This window comes from Ochotona princeps, chromosome 4, assembly GCF_030435755.1.
Source record: "Ochotona princeps isolate mOchPri1 chromosome 4, mOchPri1.hap1, whole genome shotgun sequence".
NCBI classification, from domain to species: domain Eukaryota; kingdom Metazoa; phylum Chordata; class Mammalia; order Lagomorpha; family Ochotonidae; genus Ochotona; species Ochotona princeps.
This window is the reverse complement of record NC_080835.1, coordinates 63771711-63786161: the sequence shown is the minus strand read 5'-3', so window position 1 is coordinate 63786161 and position 14451 is coordinate 63771711. Positions and strand designations below refer to the sequence as shown.

General features: G+C 38.4%; 1 protein-coding gene across 1 annotated transcript in view; it reads right to left on the bottom strand.

Moving 5' to 3' along the window:
• Positions 1 to 13279, bottom strand: part of CCDC81 (coiled-coil domain containing 81) — a 40485-nt gene extending 27206 nt beyond the window's left edge. Inside the window, exons 1-3 of the mRNA XM_058663705.1 lie at positions 13036 to 13279; positions 1764 to 1825; positions 727 to 883 (exon numbers count right to left, since the gene is read on the bottom strand). Coding sequence (XP_058519688.1) covers positions 727 to 883; positions 1764 to 1825; positions 13036 to 13114 — 298 coding nt within the window. The 5' untranslated portion in view covers positions 13115 to 13279. The remainder of the gene's footprint in view (positions 1 to 726; positions 884 to 1763; positions 1826 to 13035) is intronic.
• Between the last annotated feature and the right edge of the window lie 1172 nt (positions 13280 to 14451).

Genomic DNA, 14451 nt, shown 5'->3' with positions numbered 1-14451 from the left:
GGCTGAAAAGTCCATTAAACCCATTACAATGAATAAACACACAATGGATTCTACAAATTTTTTGCGCATATTTGTTTTTCTAATGTCTCATTTTTGGTAGAAAGTTACCCTGAAAATTTTGGGAAAAGGGAACTTAAAGCATAGTTAGAGCTTTTTCATTCCCTACTATTGGGGGTAGAATATCTCTGTGCAAAACTGAGTGATGCAAGAAGGGAGGGATCCACAAGGAATGCCAAAGCAACCAACAGTCAGGGATCACATCCCCAGCTTGCTTAGTTACTAAGCATTTGTATTCAACATTTAATTGGCAAACCGTAGTTACACAAATAAAACATATACATAATAGAAGTATATATTCTTACAACAGATACACATAGTCTTTTTACAGTTGATATTGATTGTAATTCTACCAGAGACCCTATTAATCTTTCCTCCCTTATAATCACTTCTAATTTTTTGGACCTAAAATATGAATAAAGGTCTTGGCATTTGTATAAATTATTTTGTCACAGTAAAGCCTTCTTATGTCTACCTTGTAGGTTAATGAGGTTTTAAGTGACCTGCAGAAAGATTCACTTTGGACCCTCATTTGGCGGCAGGTAATATGATCAAAGTGAGCACCTCAAATCAGAAGCTAATAAAGCAGCACTGGCCAAGCTTTGCTCTTTCATTCTTAGCCACATGCCAACAACCTTCTAGAAAAGTCCTAAAAGTAAAATTATTTACCAGGAGTATGTATTTTGTTTTGTTTGAGTCCATGGGTCTGCACCAGTTTCTCTGCCATGATAAATACGGGCCTCTGTATTAGAATAAACTTGTTGTTTCCAATATCAAGTTTTTGTCTCATGAAAGTAAAAGTTCCAAATCCTGGCATTTGAACACCCTAAAAAAAAAAAAAGGAGGGCAAAAAGGACAGTAAACAAAATTTATTCAAGAAGTGAAGAAAACTTGTTCTGCTGACTTAGCCAAAACACATGAGGAAAATCAGCCTAAGATTTTTAAAAACTCAACAACCCTTTGGAACCGTAGCATCTTATGAATCTAATTTTCCATGCAAGTTCAGTATAAAGTATAATATATTGAACCATGATACTTTACAGATACCAGGTTCCTCATCTCTATGTCATTAGAAAGGCTGCACAGACTAAGAAACTGTGTATGGATACCATAAGTTTCTTTTAATCTAGGTCCAAGGTTGCTCTTGTCCAAAATTGTCTTAATCATTCATCATCAGAGGAATTCAAGCTATCATGAGAAGTTTTCCCTCTTCCACATTTTCAATACAGATATCAGGCAACCCAAAATCCATAGTATGGTATTCTCTAATATAGTATTTACTGGGTAAAGGCAAATTGGTTTGACTATCAAATTGCATATCTGACTCCCAGGAGATATGTGTCAATTAATATAAAAATATATTTTTAAATAATGTCTTGCAACAAAGTGAAATAATAAGCATTATATCCTTCCATATCACTGGCAAACAGAAATCAACCGGTTTATCCAACCCAGGATGCACCATATTATATTCTGTACCATGAGAAGAGTGGAATTCACACATTCATTACTTACGGATAAAATCCTCTTGGTACAACTTACTACCTACAACTCCTACAAAACAGAATTCTAAGTCACAGAACTAAAAAATTTAACCAAAGGCTTCAACAGATACCAGAAGTATTTTGATACCAGAAATATCTATTCAAGACTATGGAGGAAAGATCTTTTGGACTCGCACATTAAAATAAAAGTCTAAGTCTTACCTTGTGCATGATTAGCTGCCGTTCCACAAATTCCGAAACACTGCCCCAAATAATAGAGACTTCTGTAATTCAAAGGAAACCAAAACTAATTTGTTGAGCACCTGTGTGATAATATCTTAATGCTGGTAAATATATAAATATGAGATGTAAAGTAAAATAGCTCTCAACTAATTTAGAATTAACAGAAAATAAGATTATTTCCAAAAATTAATTTTTTTATCCCTTTAACTGTCAAAAATGTGATTTTAGTAATAATACTTTTGAAGCCAACCTTTCTCCTTTCTAGAATAAAAGGATTTTTTCATACATTTGCCTTTATTCCAAAGAGCTAACCAAATATAATGTTTTTTTTTCTTAATGACTTATTCAGCAACCATTTGTACAGTGTTTGTCCCGTGCTATATGATTAATAAGAACTGTATCAGTCATTTTTTGTTGTTATAATATAATGCCTCCAGAAACTTACTTTATAAAAAAGAAGGTCGTGGAGATGCAAGGCTCAAGTAGCACTTCACAGGTGCCCGTTTGAGGGCCACACTGGCTGAATCACAGCATGCCAGAGCACATGTGCATATTTCTGTATGATCTCTCTTACCTTATAAAGTTACCTAGAAAGATATACCCTTGTAACTTAATCTATTCTAATCACTTCCCAAAGATCCCACTTCTAAATACCATGGCTGAGTTAAGTTTTCATCTCACTAATACCATTAATGTAAGACCCTGGTGTTGAATGCCTACATGCAGATTGAGGGACAAATTATGCTCAAATGATGGCCCAAACATTCATGTTTTCATTTAAATACAGGAATAAGTCCAAGATCAAATGGCACGAAAGGCTGCTTTCTGCACATGACCTGTCCCTACGTGGGCACTTAAGCTTCTCAAATCTCCTTTTCTTAATGTTCACTGCTAGACTAAAACTGTCATCTCTCTCTGATGCTAGGGCTCTGTACTAATTCACAGCTTCTAGTCTAAGTTGTTTTATAAATAATGAACATGCTATTAATAAACCAAGAATTATCATTTTTACAAACACATCTTTGGGTATAAGTCCAAGAGACTTTATTTTGAGCTAATGCTTTGACTCTGTATTATTTCCTTTTATCAGAAGAAGGCCTGTCAAAAATATAATAAAAAAAAAATTTGCAACCCCCCCCAAAAAAAGAAGAGGAAGAAGGCCTGTATTCCACAATACCAAAGTAGAAAAACAAGCAGCAGACAATAAAATGTTAAGATGAAGTATAAAAAATACACTCTGGTTAATATTAAGAAATCTAGAAAAGTATGACTGTGTCAGCATCTTCATCCCAATCATAATTATGCATCCATTACACAGATGTTTTCCAACTGGGATTCTGCAAATAAAGGTATAAGTTAGAATTTTCAAAATAAGAGATCAAGAACAGTGATATTCATTAGGTTGTCATATTGGGATGTAGAAAAAAGTGGTGACAAAGACAAATTATTTCCCTACTGGAAAACTCTTCATTTTATTGACACAAGGAATTTTTTGTAATGGTTTAACTCAACTATAGCAGAGAGCTTACAATCTTTTAATTCTACTTCATCAAGATTGTTAACTTTTTTGTTAATGCTGAGGAAGAAGTAGCTTTTATGGATGATAAATGGCATTTGAGCTCATGAGTGTCTGGAAATAAGTTTAATGATGGACATGCATTCACCCATCAGAGGAACTAGGACTGTGTGGTACTAGGAGCATGACAACCAGAATTCTGCTAACTCTCACTATAAATCATGGCTGTGCAGTTTCCATAATCAATCATTAACCCAAGTCTGCCCCGATCCTACTGCACTCCTCAGTCCTTGCCCCAGCTGCCAAACAATGTTTACTGCTTATTCTAAGAACCATGAAAGTCTTTCAATCAGTCTCTACTGCATACCAAATTAAAATTTTATCATGGTCAAAAATTTTCTCCATTCACGGCTAATCCAAATCTCACTATTCACGTATACTTGGAGAATTTTTGTTATTAAGTCAAAACTGATTTATAACTAAAATTTGCTTCATGTGTACTCCTAATATGTAGCTCAGATTTCAGTAAACAATATACACAACAAAGAGGAAATAATTTAAATTAGGGCCATGAGAAACTGTAGAGTTTGCAACCCTAGCAAAAAAAAAAAGCATGAATGAGCTTAATTGGAAATTTGAGGACAGCCTTTCTGTAAATGCGGAGGATATTTTCAAGTTATCATGTTGTTTCACTCCATCAAGTCTGGTGGAGAAAGTAATATCAGAGCATAATCAATTATTCTGAAATCTTCTAATTGTAATTGAAGAAAAAGGAAAATATGCACAGCATTCCTCTTAGAAGCCATTTGGTCTGAAATTCAATCAGAATAGATGTGGAAAGCTTAAAGACCGCAATTTATAACACTCAAAATGAAAGTAACTTTTACCAATACTACAAGAATATGCTTTCATATTTTTAAATGTTTTCTTTTCTTCATATTATTATTGAAAGATCTTCCATTCGCTGGTTCACTCCTCAAGTGGCCACAGTGGCCACAATGGCCAGAGCTGAGATGATCCAAAGCCAGGAGCCAGCCACTCATATCAGTGTTAGTGTAATAGCACCATAGAATGAGTTAAAGCTATCTGCTCTTCCTCTATTTCCTGAAAAAAAGATGATAAAGAATTGCGATTTCTTCCTTAAATGGTTGAATTTGTCAATGAATTTATCTAGGTCTGGCGTCTTTGGTTTTGGTAAAAGGTCATTAATTATTGACTACTTCTTCTTGTGTGAGTTTTTATAGGAATTGGGCCATTTCATGAGGGAAATAAAATTTGTGGCATAGAGTTATTTGTAGTATTATTTCATTATACTTTTAATGTTCATTGCACAAGGGTTGAGAAAATTTTTTCAAAATCTATTGGCTGACCAAGTCTACCTTAGTGCATCCATAGTCCCAGAAACATATTGCGAAGCTTGGCCAGGAGAGTAGTTCAAACTGCTCTGCTTTCGATCCTCTGTTGAGGCACTCAGCATTTTCTGCTGACCCAGAGGAGTTGGCCATCTTTTCTGCACGCACACAAGTGGTACCATGACCTAGCCAGAGTGACCCCCAGTAACCCCCAGACCCAGTTTTTGCCTGTGCCAGCCGGTGCTTCAGCCTAGCCCAGTTCATTCTGCATCCCATCTGGCTCTCATGCACACCCACGGGTGCTATAGCTTAGCTCAGCCCAACCTATCCCCAGACCTGGTCCACATGTATGCCTACGGGTGCTGCCACATTGACCAGCTTGGCAAACCCCTAGCCCTGGCTCTCATGGTTACCAGCAGGAGCTGCAGCCCAGCAGGATAGTACCCACAGTTTTCCTACCAGCCTGCTCCCAGTCCTACTTCTTGCACTGGTCAGAGATATTGCATGCAGTCCAATCGGACATGATTTGCACCCAGTCCTGGCACTTGCCAGCTGGTACTTTGGCCCAGCCCAGCTAGCCAGCATCCTTTCTGGCTCTCTTAGGACAGTGGGTACAGCAGTTCAGCCCAGGTGGGCCTACCCCCAGACCCAGCCCAATACTGTCTGATGGGCTATTCAATCTTATAAGTTTCCTTCTAGGCACTGCTGTTACTGTATCCCAAAATGTTAATATGCTCTATTTTAATTTTTATTTACTTAAAATATTTTGAAATTTTTTTGAGATTTCCACTTTGATATATACATTATTTAAAAACATACTATCTAATTTCCACTTACTTTGTAATTTTGCCAGTTGTAACAATTCATTCTGTTTTAATTCTATTAAGGGATGAGGAGAATATGTACTGTATGATTTCTGTCTTCTAGGCTTGTGAAGTTATGTTTTGCTGGGGTCCGTGTAGTAGGTGTGGATAACATGAAGGTGTGAAGAGAACAGCTCCCTTGCTTGGCAGGGTCTGGGGGAGCTCCCAGCTGTTTGGCAGGGCCCAGCAGATTTCTCTCTGACCACCTTGACGCAGTCTCTCACCCCCTTTTTGCATGGACACTCAACCACCCCATAAGAATTCTGTAATCTATTGAAGCATTGTTTGCCCCTGTGAGATGGCTATTGCAACCAACATGAGCTTGAGAGTTAATGTTATTGATAATGTCTTGGTGAATGGGTCTTTTAACTGCACACAGAAGTGCAATTAAATCCATGTTGTTTCTGGTCACCTTATTGTGTGCCTATCTATTGCCTTGAAATCTGGCCCAGACATATAGCATGCCTTCTGGGAAATGGCTTGATAAGAATTTTACAAAGTAATGGAAGTGATGGGAGTATGGGCTGAAACTGCTACGACAAAAAAATATACCTACTGTGACCCTAAAGGCCATCCTGCTATGGCAAAAAATATAGTTACTGTGACCTTAAAGGTTAGCCTGTCCTTGCAACTCTTTAGAGCATAGAAAATGTAGTTGTTTTAGCTGCTTTCATAATTTTTAACTAGAGGAAGTATAGGGCGATTTTACTAACATCATAAAGATATACTTTTGATTATTGTTTGATCGTTTATGAGGTTGTAGAGCCTGCAATTGTAGAGATTTAATGTTTGAAACTTTTTGTCTTAGATCTTTATGCTTTTTCTCTTTTGATGTATTTCTCCCATTAAGTGATGGATAAGTTGTAGAATAAGAACTGTAATAGGAGTGTATTACTGATTAAGATGTGTTGTCTACTGAGAAATTCTTGGCTGCAACGTCAGAATGGATGATGCCTTGTCTTAAGCTGAAAGAATTATCTTTGGAAACACTCACTTGTCCATTGTAGAGTTGAAACCAAAATGGAGTAAACATTGCTCATTGCTAACTGCAATTCTTTTTGCCGTTATAACTCTTGCTTTACTTGTTTAGCTAACAAACTGTGTGAGCTTGCAGACCTAATGGCCAGCGTGACCTTTAGTGCCAATGGCCCCAAACCCCATAAACCAAGGCCCCAGACTTACTAACCCATACATAATTTAAGGTAGGGGTCTGGTTGTCACAGGCGGTGCCAAGGATAGAACCCAGACTTGAGGAGAGCAGGTGGGGACTGGCAAGCCAAAATAAACAAGGAATGTGTAATCCTCCCTCATTTATCTCTCAAGTTATTGTAAATTGTGCCCCCCGAGGAGACGTCAAACTGCCCCTAAAGAAAATCTTTTACTGTTTGTGTATAAATAAAGTGGACAGCTTTCTCGCATGGTCCACAATGATCTTGGAATTGTAGTGGTCCATCTCTTCTCTCTATGCCTATTTCACGCACCCTTCTCGAGCTCCGAACTCAGCTGGAACTGGACTCTGGCAATGTTTCATGGATGTAATATGATCTATTTGGTAACTGTGTCATGGGAACTTAAGAAAAATGTATATGATGATGTTGATTAAAGTAGATAGATGACAACTATATATGATTCATTCAACTGTGTTTTTTAACTGATTTTTCTGTCTTCTGGATCTGTGCAATTCTTATTGAAGTCTAGAAGGTTGATAATGTATTCATATATCTCTCATTGCCAACCTATCAGTTTTATTTTGGGTAATATGTTCTGTTGCTAAGCACATACACATTGAAAACTGCTATGTCTGGGAGAAGTGAGCCCTTTATCATCATCTAATGTACCTCTTCATTCCAATAACTTTTCTTGATTTAAAGTCTTCTTTGTCTAAAATTAATACAGTTATTGTATTATTATACTGCTACTGTTATTTCTTTTAATTATTGTTAACATGGTCAATTTATATATTTAAATATATGTATTTTAAACATACATCTTTATGTTTAAAGTAGGTTTCTTATTGAAAACACTTGTTTTATGAATCAGTTATAATCTCTGTGCTTCAAACTATAGTTAAAATGATTATTGATATAGTCAGGTTACAGTCTACTTTTTTTTCTCTTTTCTATTTTCTCTATTTATTCCCATTCTTGGCTTCCAATAATTTTCAGTGTTGTGTGGCTTTAATGTATTATTTTATATGATTCAACTTTTCTCCTTTAATAATATTCAGTTAACTTTAAAAAAACATTTTCAGTGCTTAAGAGTCTACGTTACATATTTACATTTAAATGAAGTCTACACATTTTCAGGTTTTTTTAAATTAATTTTAGAGGTATTTATTTAAAGAAAAGCATAGCTATGGAAAGAGAAAGATCTTTCACCCACTGATTCACTCCCAAATGGCACAACAACCAGTACTGGGCTCCACATAGGTGGTGGGGCCCAAAGACTTGGGCCATTTTTTACTGCTTTCCTGAGGCTGTTAGAAGGGAGCTGGGGTGAAGCAACTGGAATACAGACTGGTGGCCATATGGGACACCAGCATCAAAGGCCGTGACTTTACCAGCTATGCTACAAGGCTACTTGTAGTCTGCCCTTTCTTTTCTTTTCCCTTTTCTTTTCTTTTTTCTTCACTTCTTCTCTGTATTCATTTGTATTGGAAAGACCACATATTCACAGAAAGAAGGAATGACAGGAAGATCCTACATCAGCCAGTTCACTGCCTCAAATAGCCATAATAGCCAGAGCTGAGCTGATCCAAAGCTAGGAGTCAAGAACCTCTTCTGGGTCTCCCATACGGGTGCAGGATCCCAAGGGTTTGGGATATCCTCTGCTGACTTCCCATGCCACAATCAGGGAGCTAGATGTGAAGTGGATCAGCTGGGACACAAGCCAACACCCATATGGGACACCAGCACTTGAGTTGGAGGATTATTCCTTTCTCCTGAAGGAAGGCCTTGTAAGAACAACAAAGAGCTCTGGTTTATTTCAATCTGGTTCCATTTTCTTTTTCCTGCTGGAGCGCAGATAATTTATTTTCCATAATTCACCCAAATATTTACCTGTTGGAATGTGACTAAATTCATAGTATTAAATTTTACAGTAATCTAAGGACTCACTTCAATGTTAAGGACAATAGTTTCTCCTATGTTTTTCTGTCTTTTCTAATCTGATAAGAGTTGTTGGATTTCCTGTCTTTCTAGGTTTTAGCATGCAAGAATGAAGTGAATGACTTCCCTATATGTAGAACAAATTAGTATAAGTTCAATAAGAACTTTTAATAGGAGGCTAGGATGAAGACATGAGCGAACAACTGTCAAAGAAGGATACTTGAACTGAGATGTAAAAACTGAGTTGGAATTAAGTAAGTAAAATGAATCAAGAGAGTAGCAATGAGGATAAAGTGCTTTTATCAGAGAATGAAAAGGACAAAAACTCTATGGTAGGAAGGAATATAGTGTAACTAAGAAATTGTTGTAACAATTAACTAAATTGCTAACTGGTTGTTCTAAAGATGTAATTGTTGGCTTTTATATTATGCCTGATTTAAAGGCATCAAATGCTTTGAATAGAGAGTAGACAAAAGAAAGAATTGAATGACATGATTTGTTGTGTTTTGAGAACATTGCTTGGGTTGCTATGTAGAGTGTCCATAGTAGTAGCCTAGGTGAGAGAAAATGATAGCTTGGCCAAAATTGGTAGCAATAAAAACAAGGGAAAGCAGACAAGCTGACAAGATATTTTGAGGAAGAATCTACAGCTTATCTAGTGCATGGGGAGCAGTCCTAAGGATGACTTTAGATTTCTTGTTTTATTTAATTGAATTCACAGTAGTGCCAATCACAAAGATCAAAACTCTGGATAATGAATGAGATTGAAGAGAAGGAAGATCTTAGTTTTAGGCAGTTGAAGCTCCTCTGTGAAGTATTTAAGTAGACATTTGGGTGCACAGGATCAGAACCCCAAAGAAGAAGTAGGGCCCCTGGACTTACCAATAATCATTTGGGGGAGATACATCATCTTGAGTAGACAGTGTGGACTGAAAAGAGAAGTCAAGTCTTGGCAAACAACACACTGCTCTTTCCAAAGCACTTTGCTCTGTGAATGCATTACTTAATTCAAACATTCTTCTTTGTATATATAAGAGTTTTTTAAAAGAGGTATATTCATTTATTTAAAAGAGTTACAGAAAGAGAATCTTTAGTTTGCTAGTTTATTTCCCAGATGGTCAGAAGGTCAGAGCTGGGCCAGGCAGAAGCCAGAATCCAAGTGCTTCATTTGGGTCTCACTCTTGGGTGGAATGGTCACAAACACTTGGGCCATCTTCTACTGTTTTCCCTAAGAACTTAGCAAGGAACTAGATCAGAAGCAGAGTAGCTGGGACTCAAACTGGTGCCCATACGGGATACTGGTAAATGTCAGTAATATTAGAATTTTAACATCAGAAGATAACTTTTGGGAACTTGTCTTTTATTTTTTATTTTAGCAACTATTTCAAGCATTTATTATTCTATAAGTTGTGTAATGGGCACAATCATATATAAGAAAGAGTATTCTTGCCGCATAGAAAATGTTAACGGCCTAGCATGATGGCTCAGTGGCTGCATCATCGCTTGCACATGTCAGGATCCCATATGGGTGCCAGTTATGTCCTGGCTGCTCCAATTCCCATCCAACTCCCTATATGTGGCTTGGGAAAGCAGTAGAGGATAGCTTAAAGCCTTGGGACCCTGTACCCATATGGGAGACCCAGAAGAAGCTTCTGGCTCCTGGCTCCTAGCCCTTGGCCCTTGGCCCCTGGTTTCAGATTGGTTCATCTCTGGTCATTGCAGCCACTTGGGGAATGAACCAGCATGTGCAAGATCTTTCTCTCTGTCTTTCCTCTCTGCAAATCTGCCTTTCCAATAAAAATAAATGAATATTTAAAAAACATTAATGATATGCTAAAAATAAGTGGGGTTTATCCCAGGTAGGAAAGGCTGGCTCAGCATTCAAAGGTGAATATATCATGTCACATCCAGAAAAATCACATAATCACATCAATAAATAAAAAGGCTTTGTTAAAAACCAGCACAGCAAATTGTAAATACTGGGGGCCAGAAAAGTGACAGAGTAGATTAAGCCTCTGCTTGAAGTACCAGTATTCCATGTGGGCATCAGTTCAAGTCCTGGCTGTTTCACCTCCAATCCAGAGCCCTGATTATGTACCTGAGAAGGCAGAGGAAGATGGCCCATATCCTTGACCTCTGCACCTTCTTGGGAGATCCAAAAACACTCCAAACTCCAGCTGCAGATACGGCCACTGCAACCATTTCAGGAGTGAAGCAATGCATGAAATATCTCTGTCTTTCCTTCTCTTTCTATAAATCTGCCTTCCAAGTAAAAAATAAATAAATTTGTAAGAATTATAAATATAGAACTTCCTACAAAATAAGCTTACAGCTAACATCATACTTAATTGTTAGAAACTTGGAGCTTTCCCACTATAATCGGGAACAAGACAAGGATGCCTCTATGATTCCTTTTCAACATAAATTGCAATCCTAAAAAATGGAACAAGACCAGGCCAAAAAAAAATGGGTGGATGGAAAGAAAAAGAAAAACTGTGTACAGATGATGGGACCATCTGTACAGAAAAATCCACAAGATTAAAAAAAACTATTCGAACTCACAAGCAATTATGGAAAAGTTCTAAGAAACAAGGTTTTTTGAACCCTATTTCAGAGATTAGTGTGGGATGTGTGATATCACTTAATCTTTCAATTTTGGTATGAACCATAACTCTTTTTTTTTTAAAGATTTATTTATTTTATTACAAAGTCAGATATACAGAGAGGAGGAGAGACAGAGAAGAAGATCTTCCATCCGATGATTCACTCCCCAAGTGAGCCGCAACAGCTGGTGTGCGCCGATCCGAAGCCGGGAACCAGGAACCTCTTCCAGGTCTCCCACGCAGATGCAAGATCCCAAAGTATTGGACCGTCCTCAACTGCTTTCCCAGGCCACAAGCAGGGAGCTGGATGGGAAGTGGAGCTGCCGGGATTAGAACCGGCGCCCATATGGGATCCCGGGGCTTTCAAGGCGAGGACTTTAGCAGCTAGGCCACGCCACCGGGCCCGAACCATAACTCTTAAAAAATAGTCTTTGAAGAAAATATTCTTGTTGCATTATCTGTCTCCTTCTACACAGCACATAACTCATCTGTAAATTTACATGTAGTTTTGTGGTTATTTGATTATTGTATTATCCCCACTGAACTATAAACTGTTATTTTTATCATTAATTATCTAGTACTCAATATGTGATGGGATTCCAAAGTACATGAGTAACTGTATATCAATATATCAATGCAGGAAAAAAAAACTTGAAAGATCCAGAAAACCATCATCTTCAGCAATTCCTTTGGGAATTTCTTTGACAAGAAATTATTACAAATAATGACAGGGAAGAGAAAGAATAGACATCATTCCTATCAATTTTGTCTCTCATAGCCCTTTAAGGTCCAGTGCAATGGCTCAGAGGCTAAATCCTCACCTTGCAACCACTGGGCTCCCACATGGCACCAGTCCATGTCTTGGCTGCTCCACTGCCTATCCAACTCCCTGTCTGTGGCCTGGGAAAGCAGCAGAGGATGCCCAAAGCCTTGGGACCCTGCATCTGCATGGGAGACCTGGAAGAAGCCCTTGGCTCTTCACTTCTGGCTTGTATTGGCTCAGCTCCAACTGTTGTGGCCGCTTGGAGAGTGAACCAGCAGACAGAAAATAATTCTGTCTCTGCTTCTCTCTATAAATTGCCTTTCCAATAAAAATAAATAAATTGCTTTTAAAAACCATTTAGTTAAAGCGATTGTAGCATTTGTAAGTTAGTGTCAAGAACAATGCTAACTTTCATTTTTGGAGTACCTTCCTTCTAAAAGGCCCTTATCAGGTGCATAACAATAAATATATCGTGTTGTGGTGAATCTTCTTAGAAATTATGCTAAAAACAGCTTTTGTCTTGCCATTAGCCAAGACAAGGGTGTAGCCCTGTGAGAAGCCTGCTGTTCCCTTCCAAACCTGTACCCAGCATCTTTATAAGTGCTCACATTTTCTTAATGCAAGTGTGAGATATTGAGGAACACAAAGACACTCCTGTGTTTGCATGAACTCTGAAACAGAACTGTTTAGAGCTTTGCTATAGGCTTTTACCATGGGCACCAGTGGATGAGGTGAGAGTGGTTGTTTTTAGTTAGCTTATAGTGAGCTCTTAACCTTGTGCTACTTCCCTCACTAAGCACGCATATGCATCATCTCAGCTCATTGAAACCTCCAGTTGGCTCCTTCTCTTGATGAGGGGAGCTGGTAAAGAAACTTGTTATCCAGTAGGGTGAAATGAATGTGATTACCAGCTGGTGACCCAGGCAACCTAGCTGCTCCAAGCCAAGCCAGGAAAAAGTGGAAAGTCTCCAGCTGGAAAAATCCTACACTTCAGTCCCAACCAAGCGATGATCCAGTCCTCAAGGCCCCATTCCCCATACCACTTACCCTCCTGGCTCAACGAGGGCAGCGTGGGTAGCACCTGCCTGCCCAGATCCTGCAGGGCAGGGACCAGAGAGTCCAACATCTTTGATCTGCAGTCGGCTCCCTACTAGGTCTTCAACGGGTCTCTTTTCTGGCTTTCGAGTTCGGAGTGTATTCAAAAATGGTTTTTACCACTCTTAAGTCCCTTCTCCTGGGAGCTTCGGATGTGACTTGACAATAAAAATTATCAAAATCTTGAATTTGTATCTTTTTTCTTTCTTATATAAACGTAAATGTTGTTTCTTGCTGTTTCTCTTCCTTTCTCTGTCTCTCGAGCGGCTGCCACCGCAGAAACCGGAGATGAGCGGAGTGTGCAAATCAAGCCTCCTCAGCTGGAGAGAGACCGGGTGAGAGTGCTGGCGGGAGCCCAGGGGAGGAGAGTGACCTGGGGAGAGTGTTAGGCCTGAGCACCCGAGGGAGGCACGCGTTGCCAGGACACCACAAAGACTTTCTTGGTTGCTAGGGCGCCAAAGCCGGCACTTTAGCTCCGCCCCCTAAGGTGGGTTAGCCTTCATGTTGCGAAACTATTTTAATTGTCATGTTTAAGTATAAAGGTGGTGGAATGGGAGTCCAAAAGAGATGATTCCTTCTCACTCACATGATTGTTCTAAAAGCTAAACAAGGGATTTGGACGCTTTTAGATTGCTTGTACAGTTCCTGAAGTACCTGAATAAAAAACTGTGTCAATCGAAGTCTGAATTTCATCACATGTTATAAAGAATCTACATGTCAGAAGGCAACCAGAGACATTTCTGAGAGATGGAAGAAATCCATCAAATCATTGCAAGGTTAAGCAGTGGACATGGAAGGCTGGCCACAGAGGATTAACACAGCAGAAGCACAGCTGTTTAGAAACTTTGAATGGCTGAAACTACAACAACACCTTGCAACACAACTGAAGAAAAGTAAATTAGCTTATGACAGATTACCTTAAGAGTAAGCTGTGGAATAATTTCCCAGAGAAGTATAGGAAAACTCACCAAGTCAGGCTATTTAAATAAATAGATAACTTCAAGGGACAGATGACATGCCATCGCCATTCTACTCTGGACTCAATGCACAATGAAAGTCATAAATAGAGCCTTTCCATGTTTAATAGATGTGGTCTCAATGAATAATAAATGGGGTAATAGTACCTCTGTATGTAACATTATCTATTACAAACAGAAGGGAATGTTAATATTTATGCCACACTTAGCTAACATGCCATTCTTGTGAATATTTTGTACCTTTCTTCTATATCAGATAAGCTAAAATGAAGGATTTTATATTGGAATAACTAAGTTCAAGCCTGATACTAATCTAATGTAGCTGCACGACTTAACAAAATGTTAACATTTCTGGTTTCTCATTTTATTGCTAAAATAGAAATATTTATAA